General features: G+C 54.8%; 1 protein-coding gene across 3 annotated transcripts in view; it reads left to right on the forward strand.

Annotated features, from left to right (window-relative positions):
• The window catches only part of AGRN (agrin), a 129,085-nt gene extending 108,582 nt beyond the window's left edge, over positions 1 to 20,503 (forward strand). For all 3 annotated transcript variants that reach the window (XM_056332233.1, XM_056332235.1, XM_056332236.1), the window contains 16 exons: positions 67 to 181; positions 524 to 643; positions 956 to 1,312; positions 2,547 to 2,739; positions 3,403 to 3,618; positions 3,885 to 4,114; positions 4,576 to 4,710; positions 4,876 to 4,972; positions 5,404 to 5,568; positions 6,364 to 6,475; positions 8,831 to 8,947; positions 9,257 to 9,446; positions 10,226 to 10,313; positions 14,887 to 15,111; positions 15,781 to 15,884; positions 17,447 to 20,503. In XM_056332233.1, the coding sequence (XP_056188208.1) occupies positions 67 to 181; positions 524 to 643; positions 956 to 1,312; positions 2,547 to 2,739; positions 3,403 to 3,618; positions 3,885 to 4,114; positions 4,576 to 4,710; positions 4,876 to 4,972; positions 5,404 to 5,568; positions 6,364 to 6,475; positions 8,831 to 8,947; positions 9,257 to 9,446; positions 10,226 to 10,313; positions 14,887 to 15,111; positions 15,781 to 15,884; positions 17,447 to 17,604 (2,622 nt within the window). In that variant the 3' untranslated portion in view covers positions 17,605 to 20,503. The remainder of the gene's footprint in view (positions 1 to 66; positions 182 to 523; positions 644 to 955; positions 1,313 to 2,546; positions 2,740 to 3,402; positions 3,619 to 3,884; positions 4,115 to 4,575; positions 4,711 to 4,875; positions 4,973 to 5,403; positions 5,569 to 6,363; positions 6,476 to 8,830; positions 8,948 to 9,256; positions 9,447 to 10,225; positions 10,314 to 14,886; positions 15,112 to 15,780; positions 15,885 to 17,446) is intronic.
• Positions 20,504 to 23,874: the final 3,371 nt, after the last annotated feature.

The raw sequence follows: 23,874 nt of genomic DNA on the forward strand, positions 1-23,874 counted from the left end.
AGATGTTCTAGGATCTCCCCATTAACTGGTTTGTTTATCTTTTCTCCTTCACCTCCGACCAACTAGCTGGATGAGCTTTTCCGCAATTCTGACGTTAAGAAGGATTTCAAGAGTATCCGTGTCCGAGACCTGGGGCAGAGCAGCGCTGTCCGTGTCATTGTGGAGTCCCACTTTGACCCAGGTAGGAGCCTTCCCGGTGCTGATGCACTGTGGCGTGTGCCTGAGGAGAGGGCAGGTGCTCCCAGTGGGGCTGCCGGCCTGAGAAACACATGTGCTGTGAGGAGCATGAAAGAACCTTATTAAAATTTGCTGGGGCTATGTCTTCTGTCCAGCAAAATCAACAGATGCTGTGAGAAGAGCTGGGGGGAGGTGCACCCTGAGCTGGTGCCTGGAGGGCTGGGAGCATTTTCCTAGGGAAAGGGATGACTCAGATATAACGTAGGGAGGTCGTGAGAGGGAAACTTCTAGGTGAGCCTGCATCTTCACCCTTGCCTTTCTCCTTTCTCCTCCTGGCTACCATCAGCCACTTCCTACACAGCAGCTGACGTCCAAGGGGCGCTGCTGAAGCAGATCAAAGCTTCCAAGAAGAAGACCATCCTGGTGAAGAAGCCCCAGCAGGAGCACGTCAAATTCATGGACTTCGGTGAGCCCCCTCTGTCTGCGGTCAGTCCCCCTCTCTTGGTTTAGGCTTTCAAACGGGCAGGCTGGCTCCTCTGGTCTTGCCAGGGCCTTTCATCTGTAGCAGTAACCCATCAAATGCTTCCCCAGACGGTGCTGCCCGGAGCCAGGGCCCGGAGGTTAGTCCATGTACCTGGACTTGTTCTCAGCTCAGCCCAGGGGAGCGATCCGTCTGAGCCTCTGGCTGCCATCTCGCCCCAAAAGCCCAAGCAACTTTCCCAGCCCGCAGGGAGGGTTGCACAGCGCGAGCCTCCACCTGCCCTTTGCTGTGTTCCAGACTGGATCCCCAGGCTCTTCACCACCACTGTGACCACAACCACGGCCACCACCATGGCACCTGCCACCACCCGGCGATACACCACGGCCGCTGCTGCCACCACAGTCCACGTCCTGCGCCCAGATGCCGCGGGCCGACCCAGCAGCAAGACGGCAGGAGCTGCAAGCACCAAGAGACCCACCTCCACCCTCCCGGCCACCACCCGGTGGAAGCCCACGCGCCAGCCCCCTGCCACGAAGAAACCCATGCGGCCCTGCGACTCTCACCCCTGCCTGCACGGTGGCACCTGCGAGGATGACGGGAAGGAATTCACCTGCAGCTGCCCAGCCGGCAAAGGGGGAGCCGTCTGTGAGAAACGTACGTGCCTCTGACCCCTGTCTGTCAGTAGTCCAGCAAACTGCATTGACTGCATGGTGATGGAGAGACACGGGGGCAGGTGTGAACCCAGCCCCATCACCAGCACTGGCACTGCACGTGCACCGGGCAGGAGGCACCACAGGGGCCAGTTTAACCGGCTCCCTTAGCTCTGCCATGAACAGGTTGTACATGCACCATGCATTGTAAGAGGCGAGCACGGCAAGGCTGCAGGGTAAGAAGGTGCTGGGAGCAGTTTCTTCTTGGCTCCACTTCTGCTGTACTAGTGCCCTGAAGCATGGAAATTGTGAGCTGCTGCTTTTTTATCTTGGCTCACGGCATTGTCACTCGCAGCTTCTACAGCTAGTAACTGCTGGCTGGCGTAACTGAGAGACAGGTACTAACTGTCCTCTTGAACACCAGGAGATGTGCGCCGATAATTCAGGCTCTATTTCCCGGTGCTCAGAGCTTCTTAGCAAACAGCTGCAGGCTGGCAGCACGCTTAACCAGAGCTGCTGTTATTTACTGTGAGCTCCCACTGGTAGTCTGGTGTCACGCCAGGGGCTCTGGGCATTGTGAGTCCTTATTCCTGAAAAGCTTTTCCCTAAAGCTTGAGCTGGAGTGCTCAAAGCTGCTACTATATGTAGGTGTCCAGCCTTATTAATTTTAATAGGGCTTGGCCTTCCAGATCCCTTGGAAAATCTCAGCTACAATAAATAAAAGCCTGGAGTGATGAATGTAAGTCTGTCATGTGGGATTCTGGACGGGACAGGTAAAAATTATCCAGGGAGCTGGGAAGTTGAGTTACAGGGAACTGTGTGCGCAGCGGAGCTCAGCTGACGGCACAGGGGATGTGCTAGCTGGGCATGGAAAGGACCGACAGCTCTGGTCCTTACCTGGGAGGAGCTGGCGGGGACAGCACCCTGAAGCCAAGTGCTTGGGAAGCGGTACCACAGATCTCTAAAGCCTGGGAGCAATCTCTGGGGGGCATGCCACCATGGGAGGAGTTGGTTGCTACCATTATGAGTGTCTAGGAGGTGGTGACAGGGGATGGTTGCACAGGAGCATTGACCCAGAGAGGAGAGCAAGCTTCTTTCTGTCATTTCACAAAAGCTCTCTTTGTATGAGTAGGAAAATGTTCATGGGCTCATGTCTGGCCTTTATCTGCTCTCTGTCCTTCTATTTCCTCCTCTACTTCATCCCCTCTTCCTATCTCTACCCTCCCTGGCTCTTGCAGCTATCAGGTACTTCATCCCCAGCTTTGGTGGCAAGTCCTACCTGGCCTTCAAGATGATGAAGGCGTACCACACCGTGCGCATCGCCATGGAGTTCAGGACTGTGGAGCTTGGCGGGCTGCTGCTCTACAACGGGCAGAACCGCGGCAAAGACTTCATTTCCCTGGCGCTGGTTGGCAGCTATGTGGAGCTCAGGTGGGTGTGCTTCCCCTCAGCCCTGCAGGATGTGAAAGAAGCAGAGGAGCCGTTCTTGCCAGAATGGTCCTTGCAGAACACCAGGAGGGTGCTGGGCTCAAACTTGGAGGATAAGAAACAGTAGCATCAAGTGAACAAGAACAGGAGGAGCATTTTTTCCAATGCAATAGGAATACTAAGGGCACTCATTCTCCTTGACACTTTTCAAGGAAGTTAATTTGCTTATTTCAGTCTGAAAGCTAAAAGGTGTGGGAGGTTGATTTTTTTGAGGAAGTGAGAAGTCTTTTTTTTGGCGCTGTTTTTGTACTGGAAAAAGAAATGCAGAGGAAAAAAGAAATGCAGAGGAAAAAAGAAAGGGAAAACGGCCCCAGAAATGTGAACTGAAATGAATTTTCCAGTTCCACAAGCCAAAGGTGCAGATTTGGAGTAAGGCGAGGTGGAGGGCAGATCTCTGGAGGCTGCAAAGCCCAGAGGAGCTCTCAGGCGGTCAGTTGTGATGCTCAGCGGGGGATGGTGCATGCAGCCTGATCCAGAGCTGGGGAGGGAGGGGGGCTCCTGAGTGCTCCCAGCTCCTCCCTGGGATGCAGCAGCCCCTGTGCCATGGCACAGATGCCACCTTTGTGCAGGTGGCAGAAGACACAGGCCTCCCCTCTTCTGCTCCAGGTTTAACACTGGCTCCGGCACGGGCGTCATCACCAGCAAAGTCCGTGTTGAGCCTGGCAAGTGGCACCAGTTAGTGGTGAACCGCAACCGCCGCAGCGGCATGCTGTCTGTCGATGGGGAGCCCCACGTCAGCGGGGAGAGCCCGACGGGCACTGACGGGCTCAACCTTGACACGGACCTGTTCATCGGGGGAGCGCCGGAGGACCAAATGGCTGTGTGAGTGAGGGCACTGGGTGCTGCCCTGGGTGTCACAGCATCCACTGCTGCTGCGGGCAGAGCATCTGTGGTGGCTGCAGCTCCCTGCCTGCCAGCAGGCTTCAGGCAGTGGCTGGAGGGTTGTTGTAGAGTGGGGCTTCTCTGGGCCGGGGGGGCCTCTGAATGCCCTGCTGGGAAGCGCAGCCTGACCCAGATGCTTGGAGGGCCTCTGCATTTTTGTCCTCGGGGGACAAAACCCCCACCCACTTTGTCCTCTGTCCTTGCAGGGTGGCAGATCGTACCACAGCTACAGCTGGCCTGAAGGGCTGCATCCGTCTCCTGGACGTGAACAACCAGATGTACGACCTGCGGGAGAAAGGCAGTGATGTGCTGTATGGCAGCGGGGTGGGCGAGTGTGGCAACGACCCCTGTCACCCCAACCCCTGTCACCATGGTGGCATCTGTCATGTCAAGGAGGCAGAGATGTTCCACTGCGAGTGTCTCTACACCTACACTGGTACGGGGAAGGGGCTGCAGAGCGAGCATTGCTGGGGCTCCTGATCCCGCTGCCTGGCCCTGAAGGTTCTCACAGCCCCTGGGGCTCGTGTTATGAGCTACAGCGGGGAGGGATGTGGTGTGGAGTGTCAGCAGCGCATTAGAGGAGGAAGAATAGGATGAAGCTGCATCCAGTCAAGTCAATACATTGAGAACGTAGACCTGTTCGTATGCACATAAGGCAAGGGCCAGGATCTGTTCTCATGCGCAAAAAAGTTTCCTCTTGCATTTTAGGGGCATAGTCTGGCAAGGGTATCATCTGCCGTTTCTGGGGTCCGCTGAGGGGGGCTTCTTGAGTCATGGGAACCCAACTGATTCTGGCAGGGCATTGGGAGACATCAGAGACATTTGTCTCCGGCCAAATCGTGCCTGATGGCTGTTGGTTTGGGATGCTGAGCTGACAGACTGCCTTTTCTGCTGCAGGCCCGACGTGTGCCGATGAGAGGAATCCCTGTGACCCTACGCCCTGCCACGTCTCTGCCACCTGTCTGGTGCTGCCAGAGGGAGGTGCCTTGTGCACCTGTCCCATGGGCCGGGAAGGAGACTTCTGCGAGCTAGGTGGGACGGGAGCTGGCAGAGGAGTGGGTCTGGGGAAGGGGGTGGAACTGAAGGTGCTGATTTCCCCAGCCTGGGTGGCCAGGAGGCCTTGCCCACTGTGCCTCTGGGGCACTGGCTGAAGCTGCTCTGCCTCCTCTTCCTCACCATTCCCTCATTTGTGCCCAGTGACAGAGCAGGACCACACCATGCCCTTCCTCCCGGAGTTCAATGGCTTCTCCTACCTGGAGCTGAATGGGCTGCAGACCTTCGTTCCTGACCTGCAGTAAGTGCCAGGGAATGGGAGAGGGGCAGGCGAGTGCATCGTCTGCGTGGCTGGTTCGGGGGAGAGAGCTCAGGCTCTGAGCCTCGCCTGTCACACGCTGGCTCTCCCCAGGGGTCTTCCCTTTTGCCTGCTGGAGCTCTTTTCCAGAGGAGCTGGCATCGCCAGAATGCCTGCAGCCAGGCTGAGCCAGCACTGCGCCCCATGTGCTTGGCATTACAACAGGCGGGGTAAATGGGCACCACAAAGCACCATCTCGAATGTGGCAGACGTGCCTCTTGCCTGGCAAGGATGCCTTACAGGGGCGGCATCTCTCTGCCGTACCTGTAGTCCCAGGCAGGCAGAAGTGTTCCAAGGGCTTGGCACATGGGGCCAAGGGAAGAGAGCGCATGGGCAGCTGGATTGGAGAGTATCCATAATCCTTCTCTCCTCAGGGACAAAATGTCCATGGAAGTTGTTTTCCTGGCCAAGAACCCCAGTGGCATGATCTTCTACAATGGCCAGAAGACAGATGGCAAAGGGGACTTTGTCTCTCTGGGCTTACACGATGGCTACCTGGAGTACAGATACGACCTGGGCAAAGGGGCAGCTGTGCTCAGGTAGGATGGGCTGCAGGCTGTAGAGCTGCTCATCATGGGGACGTGGCAGCGGAGGCCTGAGGGACAGCCTTAGGTGTCCAGCACTGGCTTTGAGCTCCCCTCCCAGAAAATCATAGAGTCGGGTTGGATTGGTTGAGTAGGTTAGAAAAGACCTTTAAAAGCTTCAAGTCCAACCATTAACCCAGCACTGCCAAGCCCACCGCTGAACCATGTCCTCAAGCACTGCATCTCTGCATTTTTTAAACACCTCCAGGGATGTTGATGCCACCACCTCCCTGGGCAGCCTGTTCCAATGCTTGGCCACCCTTTCAGTGAAGAAATTTTTCCTAATGTCCAATCTAAATCTCCCCTGGCATAGCTTGAGGCCATTTCATCTTGTCCTGTCAATTGTTACCTGGTAGAAGAGACTGACCCCAGCTTGCTACAGCCGCCTTTCAGGTAGCTGTAGGGAGCAATGAGGGGTCCCTGAGTCTCCTCCAGACTAGACACCCCCAGTTCGTAAGGAACCCTGGGGGGCAGGGGGGGAGCAGACTTCATACTGGCCTTGGCTGTTTGCAGTAATGGTTTTTGGTCAGCTGTCCCTCTGTGGGACAGAGCAAAGCTGGGCCTGTCCCTGGCTTGTGCCTCTTTCCCAGGCTAATGCCGGGCTGGCTGTGAGCAGGGGCAGCCCAAGCTGGCTGGGCTGCGGTGGCCTGGGCAGCCCAAGGTGGTCAGGGGAGGTTTACAGTGCTGTGTTTGCAGGTGGTGGTGGCAGAGCTCTCACCCGTGTGTCTTCTCCTCCCTTCTTATCACCAGGAGCAAAGAGCAGGTTCCCCTCAACACCTGGATAAGTGTCCTGTTGGAGAGGAATGGGCGCAAAGGAGTAATGAGGATCAACAATGGCGAGAGGGTGATGGGAGAGTCACCGGTAAGCTGATGGGGCCAGGAGGGAGAGCCCTCTGGGCTTCCAGCCTTGCTCCTGTCATGTGTGACATGAGCTGAGAAGTTCCCAGGCTCAAGGGCACCCTGTGGTGCATGTCTTCAAGGGCAGAGGAGGAGAGGGCAAGACCTGAGGAGAAAAGGATGCTGCGGGGCAGAGCTTGCCCGCCTCTCTTAGCCGCTCTGCAGCCTGGTACCGGTGCTGTAGGACCGCAGCTGCGCGCTTCTCCCAGCTCTTCCCCCTCCTTGCCCCTTGCCACGCAGAGCTGCAGCACCTTCGCCAGTGACACGCATGCCCTGACTCCTGGGGGCCTTGGTTTCAGGAATGTGTTCGATGGAGCCCCCCCTCACACACGTGCACACGCCCCTTGGCCTTTGTTTGCAGGTCCTCGACTGTCCTTGTCGGGGTCAGTACCCAAGGCCCCCTGGCAGCCCGGGCTGCCGCCGTGTTGGCCCGTGGGGGTATCAGCCCGTGCCCTTGATGCTGGGCGCAGAGCTCAGCGGGAGGAGGTCACGGGGCGGTAGAAGCCCCGTTGCACTGTTGCTGCGGAACCCGTCAGTGCCTTCTCTCCTCTGTTTCCCAGCTGGCAGCCTACCTCTCTGACTTCTCCCTGTGCCCTGTCCCCTCTGCACTTCTGTCTCTGCACGAACAGCAGTTCCCTGGGTGTCATGGCAGGGCCGCTGGCCTTCCTTTCATCCACCTTTCCAGCAGGGAAACTGGTAATGCAGAAAAAGCCCCATCTGCTGCTGAACTCTTCCCTGAGATCCACATCATTCCTGCAAAAGAAGGGATTTCTTCCTCCCTTCACTCTCAGTGTCTCAAGCTTCTCTCCGGGCGAAGGCTACCCCGGCTGGCAGCGGCCCCTCCTGTTGCCTTCTCCAGCTCCCCTTCCCCTTCCCTGGATACCCCAGGCACTGGCTGCTGCAGTGGTCTTGCAGCCCCGCATGTTACGATGTTACCCACTGATCTTCCTTTTTTCTCTCTCTCTTTCTCTCTCTCCCTTTGATTTTCATTCGTATTTTTCCCTCCCCTGCTGTCTGGATCCCAGAAATCCCGTAAGGTAAAGATAAGTATGACCCACTGCACCTCCATCTCATTTGCCATTGGCACGTTGTTCTTTTTCGTTTTCCATTCAGATCTCAGTGTCTCACCCACTCCCCTTCCCATCTGACCAAGCAGCTGTAGGATCTCTGTAGATTAGAGACACTTGTATCCTCTCCCATCATTAATTTCCAGCCAGTTACAGCATTTCAATTAATCTGGTCATGTTTCTTGTGTTAACTCCACAAAGCATTAGCTAGTGATTCATATAACTGCATCTTTGCCTCGCTGCTGTGCCTCGGGCTCCATCCCAGGTGCTCGGGAAGGGACATCGCTTCTGTTGTGTGCCAAGTGAACCATGTGGCTGAAGACTCACCTGGACTTTCTGTGCTGTGCAGTTGGGGCTGCAGGGTGACAGCAAGGAGGGAGCCTTTCTCCTCCAAACACACAGCCACGTGAGATGCAGGAGAACCTCCTCTAGCCATGTGCTGTAGGGGACCTGTAGCAGCCGGATGAATCCAAGCTAAATCCCTCCGGTATGCGTTTGGGTTTAAGCATTAGCCCTGGTGAGAGGGAAGCAATATTTGTTTACTTGGTTTTGGGAGCCACGCAGAACTGGAGGCCTCCACACCTGAGAGCATCTCCCCAAAATTAAATTCTCAGAAAATCTTTTCCTTGCGTGCCTGTTGGCAGGCAAGACCTTGCAGCTTGGCATGAGGAGGTTCACTGGAGGCCCGTTTCTCCCAGCACCCTTTAGACAGCCTGTTTGGTGCCAGATCCATGGAGCTCATCGCCTCCCTGTGCTCGGCACCGGCTCGTGCCGGCAGTGCCGTGGCTGGTGACCAGCCGTAGGTCCCGGTGGCAGGGCAGGGAAGGGCTGCAGGGCGTGCGGGACAGCTGGACTGGGGCAGTCCAGGGAACGGAGGAGGTGCAGATGTGGTCCCAAGCGGGATGCAGAGCCTAGCCTGCCTCTCCCTGCCTGGCCCACCTCCTGCCTGCCTGCCCTCGGGCAGGGCTGTCCTGCCCAGCCCCTGCAGAGGTGCCTGCAGCAGCCTTGCTGCAGGACACAGTCCGTGCCTTGAGGGAAGAAGGCAGTGAGCGGGGGAGCGCGGGGGGCAGGTGGCTGTTGCTTTCTTTCCCACCAGCCCGGCTTCTGGCTGTGCACGGGTGCCTGCTCCGCCTGCAGTGCTGCCCTGCTTGCAGCATCCTTTAGTCCCCGCGGAGCTGGGCCAAGTGCCCTGCTTGCAGCTTAGGGATAGCCTGGTGTCTTCTCCATGTCACCTTCTCCCCTGTCCTCCCCAGGTGCCTCACACCTTCCTGAACCTGAAGGAGCCGTTTTATGTTGGGGGAGCCCCTGATTTCAGCAAGCTAGCTCGAGCAGCCGCCATCTCCACCAGCTTCGATGGAGCTGTGCAGAGGGTAAGGCCTGACTGGGTGGCCCAGGGCAGGTGTCTGGCTGGGAGACGTGCCACCTGCATTGGCACCGCTAAAGGAGAGCAAGGACGAGCCTGGGTGGGCTGCCCCAGCCTGTGGGCCCATGTGCATGGGGGTACACCCAGTTGAAAAGGGGCAGAAGGGGAGATGGGCATGCATTACAGGAACACATGGGTCTGGCTTCCCATCTCCTCCTCCCCCCGAGGATATTGGCCTCTGTCCCCCCGCCAGCCCCGTGGAGAGGTGGGGCGGTGAACCCTGACCCTTGGGCTTCTTCTTGCTTATATCTGCCAGATCTCCATCAAGGGAGTGCCTGTGCTGAAGGAGCAGAACATCCGCAGCGCCATTGAGATCTCCCCCTTCCGAGGCCACCCCTGTACCCAGAAACCCAATCCTTGCCAGAACGGAGGCACTTGCAGCCCCCGGCTAGAGAGCTATGAGTGTGCCTGCCAGAGGGGCTTCTCTGGAGCTCACTGTGAGAAAGGTGAGGCTGCCAGGGTGGGGCTGGACGTGGACCCTCATCCACTAGCCAGACACGGCACTGAAACTGCTGGATGATTAGCTGGTGGCAGCAGGACAGCACACGGCTTGGGCCGAGCCTGGGGTCTTGTCCTTGTTGTGGCTGCTGGGAGGAACCCAGGGGAGACAAGCGGTGGCATTTGCAGGTTGGTGCTGTGGTGCAGCTGTGAAGTCGGGGCTATGCCGTTTCTCAGAAATGCAGGCGTTACACTGTATGCAGCAGGGCAAATGCTGCTGCCCACAGGTAGATCACCCAGCCCTGTCACCTCCTCCCGTCAGTGCACTGCGATCCTGTCTCATGTTGCTGTGCTCGGGGGGAGCAGCCTGGGGCAGGGAAATGTGGTTTGGTGCTGTAGCAGATTCACCTGGAGGGCCAGCGCAGCGCCTAGCTGTCTCCAGATCAGGGTTTCTTTCCTACGACCTCCCTGAGTTTAGCACCTGGGCCAGCACCAAGCCCCCCGGTTCCTCCCCAGCTTCAGCCAGGAAGCCAACAAGGCTGCAGATTCCATGGCAGCTGGCTGCAAAACAGGGAGATTGTCTGGACTCATGGGCTCTAAAGCCACAGTAAAGCTTTCCAGGGGCTTGCTCAGAGTGCCACAGTGCTGATGCGCTCCAAGGGATGGCAGGTTTGTGCATGCCTTCGTCCTGTTAGGATTGCGCAGTGTAAAGGGGGATTTTCCTAGTCTCTGAGGATGGACAGGCCATGCTACGTTGCCTGACAGCTCTTCTTTTTCCCACCTCCAGTGATCATTGAGAAGGCTGCTGGAGATGCAGAGGCCATTGCTTTTGATGGTAGGACATACATGGAGTACCACAATGCCGTGACGAAGAGGTAACTTGGCTGCTGAGCTGAACCAAGGACAAGAGAAGGAGTTAGGGCTGTTGGCAGGAGGAGGAGCTAGGGCTGAAGTCCGAGTGCAGCACTCAGAGGGGAGCAAGGCAAACTGGGGCTGTGAGCCATCACTTCCAGCCCTCACCCCTGAAGGAGCCTTGCTGGCAGAGGGCTTTCCCCACAATGGCAGTGCCTGGCCAGCTTCAGGTCTGGCTGTTCTCGTTCTGCAGCGTGTGTGCCACGTTCTGCGTTAGCAGAGTCTGGTTTGGAAGTGGGATGAAGCTGGCTGAGTGCAGCCCATGAAGGTGGTTAATGTGGCCCATGCCCTGCTCCTGGTCGTTGCCATTCTTTGCCCGCGTGCTCAGGAGCAGGTTGTGGGCTGGGTGAGCTGTGCTGAGGGGAGAGGTGTTCTGCCTGCCAGGTCCTTTGTCTCCCTGGCTGCACAGCAAGGGATGGGCTGTCGCTGCTGCAGGGACTGCCGAGCCTTCTCCAGCATCTGCTCGACCCTGACCCCAGGGGCTAGGAGTACGTGTTTAGGTGCTGTGGTTTCTGTGGCTGTACTGGTCCCTGGGGCTTCTCTCTCCAGGTGAGCAGGGCTTGCTACACAGCTGTGGACTGAGGTCCTCAGCCCCTGGACTGGGTATTTCTCCAACAGGAGACTCTCGGTCCACTGCGGTCTGGCTTGGTACCCTTCCTCAGCAATGTGCTCCTGCAGCCCCCGGGGCTAATTCCCAGCTCCGTGGCACTGAGACAGGGTGTTGGATCAGGCTCCATCAATCTGCATCTTGCACCCTCCGACCCCCTGCTGCCCTAGCACCCTGCCTGGGAGGGCACCTCTGTTGAGCTGTTGTTTGTCAGTCTCTGTCTGTCTGTCTCTTCTCAGTGTCCTTGTTTCTTTGTTTTCAAGCCACCTGACCAATGAGATCCCCGCGTAAGTACAGTCCTCCCTGCAGCCATCTGCCCTCCACCACATCTCCCCTTGCCCCCCTGAGTGCCCACCCGCAGGGGAGCCGGGAGCACAGGGCAGGTGTGGCAGGAGGAATACAGGCACTCTCCCAGGGGGCTGCCGTGGGCAGGGATTCCCGTTTCAGGGTGACGAGGACACAGGTACTGACCACAGCTCTTGTGGCAGTACCAGGGCCCAAACACAGCCAAGATGCAGCAGGAGCTCCGCTGCCTGGCTCTGCTGCAGGCAGATGTCCTGGCAGCACGCTGCAACTTACCCTTAGTTGAAGTGGGTGAGCACAGAGGAAGAAAATTCCTGTGATTTCCCTCTTCCATCAGCGGCAAAGGCGTTGGCGATGGAAGTAAGGGGTGCTAATCCTGGCCTGATTTTTCCAGCAGAATATGGCATTGCTGCTGTAGTGAGGAGGCCAGGCTGGGTGCTAGAAGTGTTCCCCAGTCCGGGGAATGCGGCCTGGGCAATGCCTTGCAATGTGCAGTGCAGCTGGGGGGCAGAAGAGGGGCCTGGGCAGGCGGATGGGGAGAAGGGCTCCTTCCCCAGAGCGGGCTTGACAGCTGTTGATTTGCTGCCTGTCTCTCCTGCTGTAGCAGCAGGAGTGGAAGAGAAGCACTGGTTCATGCAGCTGTATTGCCCGCTGTGTGGGGGAGTCTGATACCTGCCTTGTTACATCCCCATTTCACCTCATTTTCTACAAGCTGGGGTCAAGCAGAGGCTCAGGAGGCTGAGCTGTGTGCATGCATGCATGTTAACACCTGAGGAGCCACAGAACCCATCTCCTGCATGTTCATGACGGTTTGGGAGGTGCTGTGGTGTTTTGGAAAGGGCTTTTTAGGAGCCAAGTATCCTCCTGAGCTAGACAGTGCCCTATAGCCACGAGGGGCATGTAGCGGCCTGCACGACTACTCTGCCACGTGGCAGAGTGCCCAGCTGTCCCTCTGCGCAGACATGAGCCACATCCCTGCAGATGAGCAGAAACCTGCTACCTTTGTGTCCTGCCTCTCCCAGTGCTCTGCAAAGGGAAGGTCACCGTTCCCAGCCTTGTTCCGGCCCAAGCCAGCCTATTTTGGCTGTGCATGCCCCATCCTGCAAGAGAGCTTAGCACTTCTCCCCAGATCCCTCTGCTGGGACTTGGCCGCAGCACTCAGTGGCCCTGCCAGGACCAAAGGACCCATTGGGCTGCCCATAAAAAGTAGTTTCTTCTGCCTCCAGGCAGACACCAGGGTGTGCCTTGGGCAGGACTAACGTCCCAATTGCTTCTCTGGGTTCTGCTGGCCATGACATGCCCATACTTTTTTTTTTTTTTTTTCCTGTGAACATACATTTTTATATATACGTCTTGTTGGAGCTGATTGTAATGCCAGCCTGTAGCCCCTAACACCCCCAGGCAGTGCCAGCAGGACAGCTGGAGTCCTGGGTTTCCCCTTCTCCATGCACGTCCCACTGCCCAAGTGCCCCAAGGCTGACTCAGAGGCCTTGTGTGACCCTATCTAACTCGGTGGGGGCCTGCTCTGTGGCGTCCCCAAGAACCAGCCTGAGACCTGCCTGAAGATCTGCCCAGGAAGGGGTCCTGGTGCAGGGCCATGGACCAAAAGCTCCGTTCCCCCAGCAGCGCTTCCCTCTGTCCTGCCAGTAGGGCAGCAGGGGTGACTGGCAGGAGCACTGATCGCCCTGACCCGGGGGGAGCATTGCAGAGACCCTGCCCGGTGGGACAGGGCTGCATTCTCGTTGGCATTATTATGCTCAGCCTGGCTAAGCAACAACTTGGAAACTTGTCTCACTGGCTTGAGGAAACGCAGCCCCAGGGACGGTGGCTGAGGCTTCCTGCTCGTGCTGGGTGGTTTTCTCAGCTTGAGCGTCGTGTAGGGTGAAGAGCTGTTGCAGTTGAGCGGGGCTGTTCCCTGTCTGTGAGCGGGGTGGGAGGGAAGGGTCTCCTCTGCTGTCCTGCGCTTATCGCATGCTCCCCTTTCTTCCTGCATCTAAGTCCCGAAGCGCTGGACTATCCTGTGGAGCCCAGGTGAGTCTGTGCCAGGCTTTCAGCTCGTGTGTCTCGTGCTCTGCTGTTGCTGCATCAGCATGTCTCTGTCCCCGTGCGTGTTCTGTGTGTCCATACCCTTGGCTTTTTATTTATAAGGGATACAGCTCTGCAGGTGATGGGAGTAAACATGAAGGAAGCCCTGTCTCTCCAAGCATAGGAACAGCAGCTCCTGTGTGGCTGCAGCTCTGCCCCTTGCTCCTGGGGACTAGACAGCAAATAGCTGCAAGTGAGGGGAGAGGCCAAGCTGCCTTGACAATACAGCAGGCTGCATGCAGAGCCCTTGTCCAGCCCTTTGGGCACAGTGTCCCTTGGGAATAAAAAGCTGTCTGTGTTGCCCGTGTTGTCTGGTCTGTGTGTGCACATGTGTCAGCAGTGTGTCTCAGAGCATCCCAGGAGAGTGGATGGTGACTCCATATGGCAACTTCACCTGTCACCAGGAGCCTTTTGCCTGTTCCAAAAGGGACTGAGCAAAGATGGGGATGCCAATGTGGGAGAAACCCTGTCCTCCCTTCATTCCTCCCTTGGGAAAAGACACTGCATCTAGGAGTAAGAAGGCTTTGCTGCCTCTGTGGACAGTCTCCAACCCCTTCAAACCACAGGGTGCTCATCGTCTCACAGTCCCCAGCCTTGGGTTCCCGTGTGGCTTTTGTCAAGCAGAGGCAGCGGTAGAGCACGTACCTCTGAGGCTGGTGGCTGTGTGGTGATGGCGTGGGGAGCGGTGGTCCCCAGGCGCCCCAGCTCTGCTTGCACCTTGGATGCCTGCCAGCAGGATAGTGAAATGGTGCTTGACCCCAGCACAGCTGCTGGCCGCAGCCCTCCCCATGTGGCCAACAGAGCCCCCTTTGTTCTGACCTCTCTCAAATCAGAGGCAGCTCTGTGGGGAAAACCCTTCTGCTGGCCAGACTGGGGCCAGCCTGGTGCTGTTGACCAACCCACATAACCCTGCTCTTCCTTCAGCATCTGCATATGAGGAGGCAAAACCAAGACTTGCGTATCGCAGCTTGCAGGGGTTGATGTACATGAACTTTATGCTTAGGGAGGGCAAAAGCAAGGGGCAATAGCCCCAGACTGTGTCTTTAAAGGTTCAAGCTGGATGTAGGGGGAAACACTTCATGCCCAGGAGAACGGTGCAGCCCCCTCTCAGGTCAGCAGGAGGATGAAGGAGCTCCAGTCCCCGTGTTCCCAAGCTCAGCTGGGCAGAGCCACAGCTGCCCTTGTCTAGCAGTGGTGCTGCTCTGAGCAGGAGCTGGGTTAGAGACCTCCAGAGGGCCATTGCTTTGATCCTGTGGCATGGTTTAGAGCGTTCCATCTGCTCCCCCTGCCATGCGCCAGGCCGCCTGAGCAGGCTTGGGATGTTGCAAAGGCCGCGACCCCTCAAGTGCAGCAGGTAGGGACTGAGACCCCGTGCATAGCCCGATGCCAAAGGTTGATTGAAGGTTACCCTCAGCAGGTGAGCTAGTTGACTGGGAACAGCAGAGAAGGCTGCTCTGAGGAGCTGCCTGCCTGCCTGTTGCTTTTGTAGCCATGTCTTTAACTCCGCTCTGTCTTCTTCCCTGCTCCCATCTGCCCTGCAGCGAGAAGGCCCTGCAATCCAACCACTTCGAACTAAGCATCAAAACAGAAGCCACTCAGGGGCTGATCCTGTGGAGCGGGAAGGGGCTGGAGCGATCAGACTACATCGCCCTCGCCATAGTGGATGGCTTTGTACAGATGACCTACGACCTCGGCTCCAAGCCTGTCATCCTACGATCCACGGTCCCAGTCAACACCAACCAGTGGATTCACATCAAAGCGTACAGGTGTGAAGGCTGGCAGGAGGGGGGAGCAGGGCCGTGGCAGGCTGCTGTGGGATGGGCAAGCTGGGAACTAGGGAGCCTGAGTCATGGCTGTGGCTCCGTGCCCTGTGATCCCCGAGGGTCACTCCTCTTCTTGGATAATAATAGAGGAGAGGCATGTGGGCAGTGCTGCGCTGGAGGGGTGCGTGTTGTGGCACGCCTGGAAATGTCAAAGGGGCAGGCTCAAGGAGGTACGAAAGGTTCATGCCTTTTATTTTAGCTGGCTGAGGGTTTGACATTCTGTTCATGTTGAGCCTGAGCCGTCTCTTTTATTTTTATTGGTGGTGGGAGTGGTGAGCGGGTCATGCGGCTGGCATGCCGGGGATTTCTGCTGGTGGCTCTGGAGGGTGCGAGGGGAAGCTGTGGCTGCTGGCAGGGCCGGCAGCGGGGCGGTGGGATGCGCGGGGGATGCCGGAGGGGAGTGCTCGCCACTGCTGCGCGGTGCTCCAAGGACCGAGGACCGTGCTGTGCTACGTGGCCCGAGGGAGAGCTCTGCTCCCTGCTCTGCTCCAGGCGGAGTAGGGCTGACGGTGCCCAGCGTTTGGCTTTAGTGTAAAGCAGAGGGCAGCTCTGGGCTTTCCCTCTAAGGTTGCTAATCATCTTCTGTTTCTTCCTCCCTCCCTCCGGGAGCAGGGTACAGAGAGAAGGTTCCCTTCAAGTCGGCAACGAAGCCCCCATTGCTGGCTCCTCTCCACTTGGTGCAACACAGCTAGATACAGATGGGGCCCTGTGGCTGGGTGAGTCGGTGTGCAAAGGGTGAACCTCCCCTGCGCCCCTTGCTGAGGGGCTCGGAGCTGGAGCTGGGATGCTGATGCTCCCTCACTTGTGTCAATGCAACACCTTTGCCTCCCAAGTGGCTTTAACAGGTTTGACGTTAAAAGTCCCTTACTTGTTCTCTGCCTGCTAGGGCAGGATGCTAGCGGCAGATGAGGGACAAAGGGTTGGATTTACCAAATGCCAGCCCTTTCCATGTCACCGTGTCCCCTGAGGGGAGCACCCTCTCCCTCTTCAGCCTGGGAGTGCTCCCGCCTGCCCAGTTCCCACACATGTGGAAGCCTCTGTCAGCTCACGAGCCTCCCAAATGCTACTTGCTTGGGTAACTTGGGTTCCCAAGGGTGAAATGGCTGAATGGGGAGAAGGGTACTTCTGTCTGGAAATACGGAAATACCCAGGCTTTGAATGTTGCTTATTTGCGTAACAGAATAAGCAGGCATGCCAGAGCGTGCCCCTGTCTGCAGCAGTCAGTTCCATTTGTGTTGACATAAGTATTTTGATCCTGCAAACAGAGTTTGGCCCATTGCATCGATCTCGTACTGCCTGTGGCGGATCTGCCAGCACAGACAGAGGTTAGATTTGTCCCGTAACAGCTTAAATAGGCAAGAAATCCACCCACAAGCGCAGGATAATTGTGCTTTAACTACAACCAGTACGAATCTGAGCTAAGTGGATGGTAAAGTCCGTTTTGGAGCCCAAAGGGATGAAGGAAGGATGCCCAGTGATCGGGGATGCTGCAGGTCCTGGGCTTTGCTCATCCCTTGAGGAACTTGCATGGCTCAGCTCTCCATCTGTAAGTTTAGGACTGGGCTTCTCCTCAGGCAGGTGCCGTGGCAGTCCTAGTGTTCCTGATTGCAAGGGGCCGCAAGGACCACAGAAATCCATGGCAGAAATGTTCATTTGGGGATTTCGATCACCTGTAATGAAGAAACAGTAAATTAGATTGTATTTACACTTTTCAGAAGCATCTGTTCTTATCTTCCCAGTCGAAGCCTGTAGTTTCAGGTCTAAGCTGACTTCAGAGGAGTTCATATTCAAAAACGTAGCCTTACCTCTGAGAAGGCAGTGTCCCAGGTGCCTAGAAATCAACCTAGAAGTTACGTGGAAAGCAAAATTTTTCCATGAGAAAATTGCTTGGCTTTCCCACTGGCTTTTCCAAAGGTTGTGTTTGCAATCAGCCCTTTGTAATTTCAGGGCCTGGAATGAGCCATAGCTGACATTTCAGTAACTGAAACAAAATGCAGTTTGAATTTGGGACCAACCTCCAAGGAAATGAAGTATTTTAAGTTCAGCTGGTATTTTAGAATTCAAGTTACTGTTTTAATGGGAAACCTGTATGTATTGGTTGGAAGTGGCATTTCCCTGACTCGAGTGGAAATAAGTACTAGCCAGTAAAGAGGTTTTTCCGCTGCTGTGGTAAAGGTATTCCCGGCAGCACCTGCATGCACGACGCTGCCTGGGGCAGGCTGCTGGCACAGCCATGTCCCCTGTCCTCCCCCCTGACCTTCTGCGCTGTCTCTTGCAGGGGGAATGGAGAAGCTGAGCGTGGCTCACAAGCTGCCCAAGGCCTACAGCACTGGCTTTATTGGCTGCATAAGGGACGTGATTGTCGACCGCCAAGAACTGCATCTGGTGGAGGACGCTTTAAACAACCCCACAATATTACACTGCTCAGCCAAATAGACCCCCAGAGACCCTTCCTTCTCCTTCCCTCCCTCCTGCCTATTGCTGTAATTATTTTCTATTTTTGTAAACTTATTGCTTTTTATATTTTGGGGGGAGGGGGGAAAGGGAGGGGAGGAAACACCTTTTCTTTTGGGTTATTTGTTCGGTTGCAGTCTATCCAGGTCAGTCAGACTCTAATCAAACAGCAGCAACAAAGAACAAACCTTGAACCAAGTCTCCAAGAAGTGACAGAAGAACATCCCCGTTGCACCTGCATTGTAAATCTTATTCATACTTGAAGCTTCTTTTCAGGTTATTTTTCCCCCTCCTTACTTGTGTTTTTGGGTTGTTGTTCACACCCGCGGGGGAAAGGATGCTGGTGCTGGCGAGACATGTGGCCTTCGTGGATTTGCTGCCTTCCCATCTCAGGCCTGGCCTCGGAAGTCCCCTCTGCCATGCTGGCTGAGTGGGGAAGCGGCCATCAGAGAAGTGGGAATTGCCACCCTGCTTTGGGGCCTGGCTCTGCCAAGCCTTCTCCTGGCCCCGTGTTCACCCCATCTCCCTCCTCTCGCCCCTTCCTCTCACTATAATTTATGTGTGTAAGGATCTCAAGTGCTTTTCTCCTTTATGCTCTGTTAAAATCAGGGATGCCGTGCACTGGAAGAGAGACCAAGGTCTGCTCTGAGCAGGCAGAAAAGCATTGCTCTTTGGTTGTCTTATGACTGTTTGCTGGACTGAGAGGTGCTGTGGGGGAAATGTTGATTTCTCTGTTGGCTCTCCTCCTCCTCCTCCTCTTGGACATGTGCAGAAGCAGCTGTGAAACCTCATTTCCACGCTTTGTGTTTATCCAGACATGTCCTAACCACCTGCTTGCCCTGGCTGCTCTTCCCAAGAGCTTCTGTGTACCGAGCATTGCCTTCCCGTGCACCAGCGAGAACTTGCAGCACGTCTTCAGGAGCTGGAAGTGCTCTCCCTCTTCCAGCGCTGTCAAATGGGCTGCGAGGGCAGGGGGACTGGGTCCCTTTTCACTTTAAAAAAGATCTGTTGGGTGTGTCCTTCCGTGACCCATGTCCATTTCCCAGCCTCCGGGCATGACGTGCCCTTTGTCTGCCATGAGGATGCTTGCAGCTGGCCAGCACGTGAATCTCTGTAGAGCCGGTAGAGCATCTCCCGTGAAGAACAATGGGAGTTTTACCTTTGACTTCAAGTTTTTTGCAATGCAGGGTCTTCCACACCATGATCAAAGCTCCTCTGGATACTGCCAGCCCAGCAGCAATAGCTTCAATGGAAATGGGAATGGGGCATGAGTCAGCTGTTGAGGCAGTAGTGACTGGCAGGAGGATTTTAAAGTGTTTTCTTCCTCCTGAAAGCAAATACTGTGGTGCCAGTTACAAAGCCAGTATGTGTGTCTCTGAATGAATGTATGTGTGTTTGCGAGTGTCTGTTAACCAGCACACATTTGCATGCAAACACTGAATCTCCTGTAAACAGGAGAAGAGCAAACGGATTGCAGCTGTGAAAGAAATTACCTACTCCATTCAGGTTCCTTCTCCGTGGGAAGAATTTACTGATGCTGCGTAGCATCTATGTCCCTTTCCACCACTGGGACACAGCCGTGTCCCTTTCCCACCCTGGGATGGCAGCTGGCAGTGCTCTCTGTAAAACCAGCTTTATGGAGCATACAGAATTCATCTGAAGGATCCTGCCAGGTATCAAGTGTTAATTAACATCTAGGGTGCCATCATTTTGCAGTTTTACCTTAAATTTCTAGCACACCTCATAGTGTACCTTTACAAAGCAGCGCACCCTTTAGAAATGTTGTTTCTTGGCACTAATTTGAACCACGAAGAGTCAAATTACTTTTCTCAGGGTGAGCTCTGAACACAGATGGTTTAACGAAGGGGAAGAACACAGTATAAAACCACTTGGGTTTCTTTTTTCTTTCTTCTTTTTTTTTTTTTTTAATTAAAAATAATAATATGCCTAATCTATTGACATTCCTCTAAAAATCCAGTGGTTAAATATTTCACAGGGGCCTGTGCCTCTGTGGGATGGAGACTCCGCTCTGTGTGTGTGTGTGTGTGTGTGTGTGTGTGTGTGTAGCTCTGTGTGTGGCAATACCACATTTTAAGTGGCTACTGTATATAAATCGTGGTTGCTGGTGGGGGGTAACGTGACTGTGTTGTGAAAGGGATGGACTGCTGTATTTTGATCATGAGTTGTAGATGGACAGGGGCTAACTAGGACCGCAGGATGGGGTGGGATGGGAGGGAAGTGTGAGACCCTCGATCTGTGTTTTGAGAACGCAAGTTCTAGCTGGGCAATGCAACCGCGTTGGCTGAGACTGAGGGCTGGATGTGCCAACTCCAGAGGGGGAGGGGCATGCGCAGAGGAAGCTGCTAATTTTCTAGAATGCCACTGAAATGAAGCCTGGGTCACTGCAAAAAGGAAAAAGAAAAAAACAACTAAACAAAAACAAAAACAAAAACTCTGTCTGCTTTTGCTGGGGCTTGGAAATGCCTTAAAACGGGACCTTGCGTCCTCGTCAAGCATCTTGAACCAAGGTCAGTTTCAGCGGTGCTCCCTAGGGGCTGTGCACTTAACTTTGGCTTTATTTTTAATAGCATTTATAACATGTATGTACAAGGAAAAAAAAAAAACAAAACATTGAGGTTTCTGTTTTTTTCTCTGGTGTTTTTTGTTTGGTTTGGTTTTTTTTTTTTGCTTTTTTTTAAAAAAAAAGATGTCCATGTGGCTTCATTTATAGGGTAAATTAATGACCATTGTGAACTGCTGTATGAATTCTGAAGGGCAATGCACAGTAGAGGAGCAGCATGATATAACCATTACTAACTTGTGTCTTTCGTCAATCACCATGAAATAAAGTTTGAAAACTATTAAATATGTTTTTAAGGGGCCTGTTGCTTTTTTATTCTTTTTGTACTGTGTGCCTCATGTTTGCTCACTGATGTATATCCGTCTCCTGGGCAGATACTGTGTGAAGTCAAATCTGCATCTCCCTTTCTGTTTCCCTTGGAACCACCGTGGCTCATGCAGGTACCTGCTGAACCTCCTAAATGCAGCCTCTTCGTGAGCGCCAACCTGAGCTCTAGCCACCCAGTGTTTGGAGGAGAAAGACTCCTGTGTGTCTTCACTTCCCCTCCTTTGTGGCCCTCTGATTGCACCCTGGTTTCACTTTTTCCAGCATCCACCGGCTTGTTCTTTGCTGTGCATGCTTTTATTGCCTCTCCTTAGGGAGTGTTTTCAGAAGAGGCTTTGTATCCTGTTGGCATCACACCATGTCTGTAGAGGAATGAAGGTAGTGGGTTGGTTAGCATTGATAACATGCAGCTGTGGCCTTGCCTCAGTGGCAGTGAGTTGATTAACATGGATGATATGCAGCTGTAGCTCATTCCCGCTAAGTGGTTAAATAGCCTTGAGGAGGGGGGGGTGGCCTGGCCTGGCCTGGCCTCACCTCTGGAGGAAGGAGAAACAGCACAGACAGTAGAACCTGACCACCGGTAAAGCCTTGTTGCGGTCTAATAGTTTGATTATGCTGCAACATGTGTCAACAAGACTGAAGTGATGTTTCTGTGGCCCGCTTCTCACTGATGGCAACGGTTTCCATGGGCTTTACCCTCAAAGCCAGGAGCTATGGAAAGTCAGTTGCAAGCATGCAAGCAGGATGGTGGTTTCAGGTGTACCAGCATCTAAGTTCCTGAACAGGTCTTCTTAGTGGTGCCTTTCCACCTGGCCAGAACCCGAGATCTCTGCAGCTTCATCTTTCTGCAAGAAAAGGAGGTAGGAGATGGAGAATTTTGTTTACTCAGGAGCTCATGTTCATCCAAGTGGCATGAAGTAAAAAAAAGTCTGTGGGTTTCCTGCTGCCTGGGAGACGGCTAATTTAGCAAATGGAGGCATCTTCATATCCAGCAATGATGCACACTTATTGGTGTCTGCATCAGCTCAGTAGGAACTGGCGTTTCAATGGACAATGAGATGCTGAAGACTCACAATGCGAAACAATGAGGCCAGTGTTTGAACAGCCACGGGGGTTGCAGAGCTTGCAACTGGGGCCATGCTTTGCTCAAGATCAGCCTCCTGGTGCAGCATCTTCTTGACAATGACCTTATTATGCCACAACAGGCGCAGACTTGTGAAGTCAGTACCTCTTTCACAGGCATTTTGCCAGCTTGCTGCAAAGCAGTAGGAGAAAAAGCTATCGTCTTGGGCAGAAGGAAATGCTGAGCTCTGGCAGCTGGATGGGGTGGTTTTACTACAGGCTAGAAAAACCCATTGTGAGAGGAAAGAGGAAGAAGGACAGGAGCCACGCTGGGGGCACACTTGGGCACGCAGCAGACAGGACTCAGGGGAATGGCCTGGCCACGCTTCCTGGCAGCCTGTGCTCAGAGAGCAGCCTGCGCAGTACCCTCAGGAACACACCGTGCATGCATCAAGCCCAACTGCACTTGCTGGGAGCAAAGGCAAGCAGGCAATATCCTCCAGGAGGAGAGAGCAGTTGGGGTTGGACAGTCTTGCCCATCCTCAGCTTGCTTTGGCACCCCCAGCCTCTGAGAGCAGCTCACCCTGACTGCCAGTTGTGAGCCTCTCTGTGCCAAGGAGCTTCAGTCTGGGGCTGAGAGCAGCTTTCTCCATTCTTGAACCACTGAGCTGAGGCTTCGGCAGGGTGGTGGGGCAGCTGATGGGGGGACTGGACGGAAGCAAAACCAGTGGTGCTAGGCTGCCTGAGCTGCAGCCTCCCAGGTGGATGTAACATGAGGGTCTGGCCCCACAGGGACCTGGGGGAATGGGACTAGCTCTAGTTTGCAACATCTGGTCAAAGTACACCTGAGGAACCCCCTTCTGTCAGGCTGGAATCCAAGTCGCTTCTGCATTTGCAGCACCAGGTGTTGGAAAGCTATGTGATGTGGCTGCATCCTGGTACCCAGCTATCCCTTACCAGCCTGCAGATGAAAGAGCAAGTGTGTGAATTGGTGCCTATATCAATGAATGGTTCAGGAGAAAATAAGTGACTTTGAGTAGTACTGGGCGCTCCTCTGGATGACTGATGCAGCTGAAATGGGATCTTTATAGCTGCCCCCGCTGCAGACATTAAAGGCACCTGGGAGCGCTGTTCCCAGAACCTGACATCAGAGACACTCCCTGAAGTCTGGTGTCTTAACCCAGAGAGGAGCCTGGACACAGGTTCCTCATGAGCTTTCTCTTCTATCTCCTGTCCCGTGTGACTGCTTCCCCTCTCCAGCAATCCCCACATTTTGGTGGCATATCAGCCCTGTTCTCACAGAGGGCCTTCTGCCCTGTCCCCTGGGAATTCTCCAGCCCAGGCACACGCTCTATAATTGCAAGACAAACATTATGCCTCCCCAGGAGTGTTCTCACTTTTTTTTGCTCTTAGCCATGCTGCTAGTATTGTCCTGGCTATTAGCACGTGACGTTGCCAGTCACCCTCCCACCCCTGTAGATATTCCCAGAACATATAGATTAGAGCTAAAAATATGCTCTCCTCTGCCTGCACCAGGAAATGCCTCAGGGCTGGGGCAGGAATATCAGGCTCTAGAGCTCCTGAGCAGGGTGCTGAAACCCACTTTCTCCTGCTCTCCGGCCCAGCTATAGCGGGCACACAGGAGCCTGGCTGCTGCCCCAGCCCTGGCACACCATGGAGCAGGTGCCTCCAGCAACCACCTGGCAGCCAGAAAGATCTGTCCTTGTTGGGGGAAGTGCAGCAGGGTAACCCCCAGCCAGCACTAAAGGCTCTCCCGCCCAGCCACCAGCTGAGACTGAGCAGGTTAGAGAGCAAATGGGGTCACACAGACATCTAGCACCTCCGCCATGGTCATGGTGTGTTTCTGTTGCAACGGGTCCCCTGAGGGACTGGCACCAGCCCAACACCAACAAAATGCGATGTTCCAGCTGCAGAGAGCTCCTAGGCCAGAGTCTGGATTTCTCTGCTGGGTATTTCCATGAGATCAAAGCATTCCAAGGGACTGAAGACAGGAAAGCCATGATCTTGCAGGATAGGGCCATTTTCACCAGTTATCTGCATCCCGGTTGCATAGTCTAGGAACCAGAAGCGGGGAGATCTGTTCCAGGGGTTTCCTTTTGGTCTGTTTTTAACCAAGAAGCTGAACAGGAGTCCCTTCCTGACCATGTGCATTGGTTGCCCTGAGAAAGGGTCTTGTTCCCCCGGCTGTATGAGATGGGACACACAGAAGTCACAGTTTGGTGTCTCACAATGAAGTCTCAGTGCTATCACAGAAGGTCCCAGTA

Source organism: Falco biarmicus, chromosome 3 (assembly GCF_023638135.1).
Source record: "Falco biarmicus isolate bFalBia1 chromosome 3, bFalBia1.pri, whole genome shotgun sequence".
Lineage (NCBI taxonomy): Eukaryota > Metazoa > Chordata > Aves > Falconiformes > Falconidae > Falco > Falco biarmicus.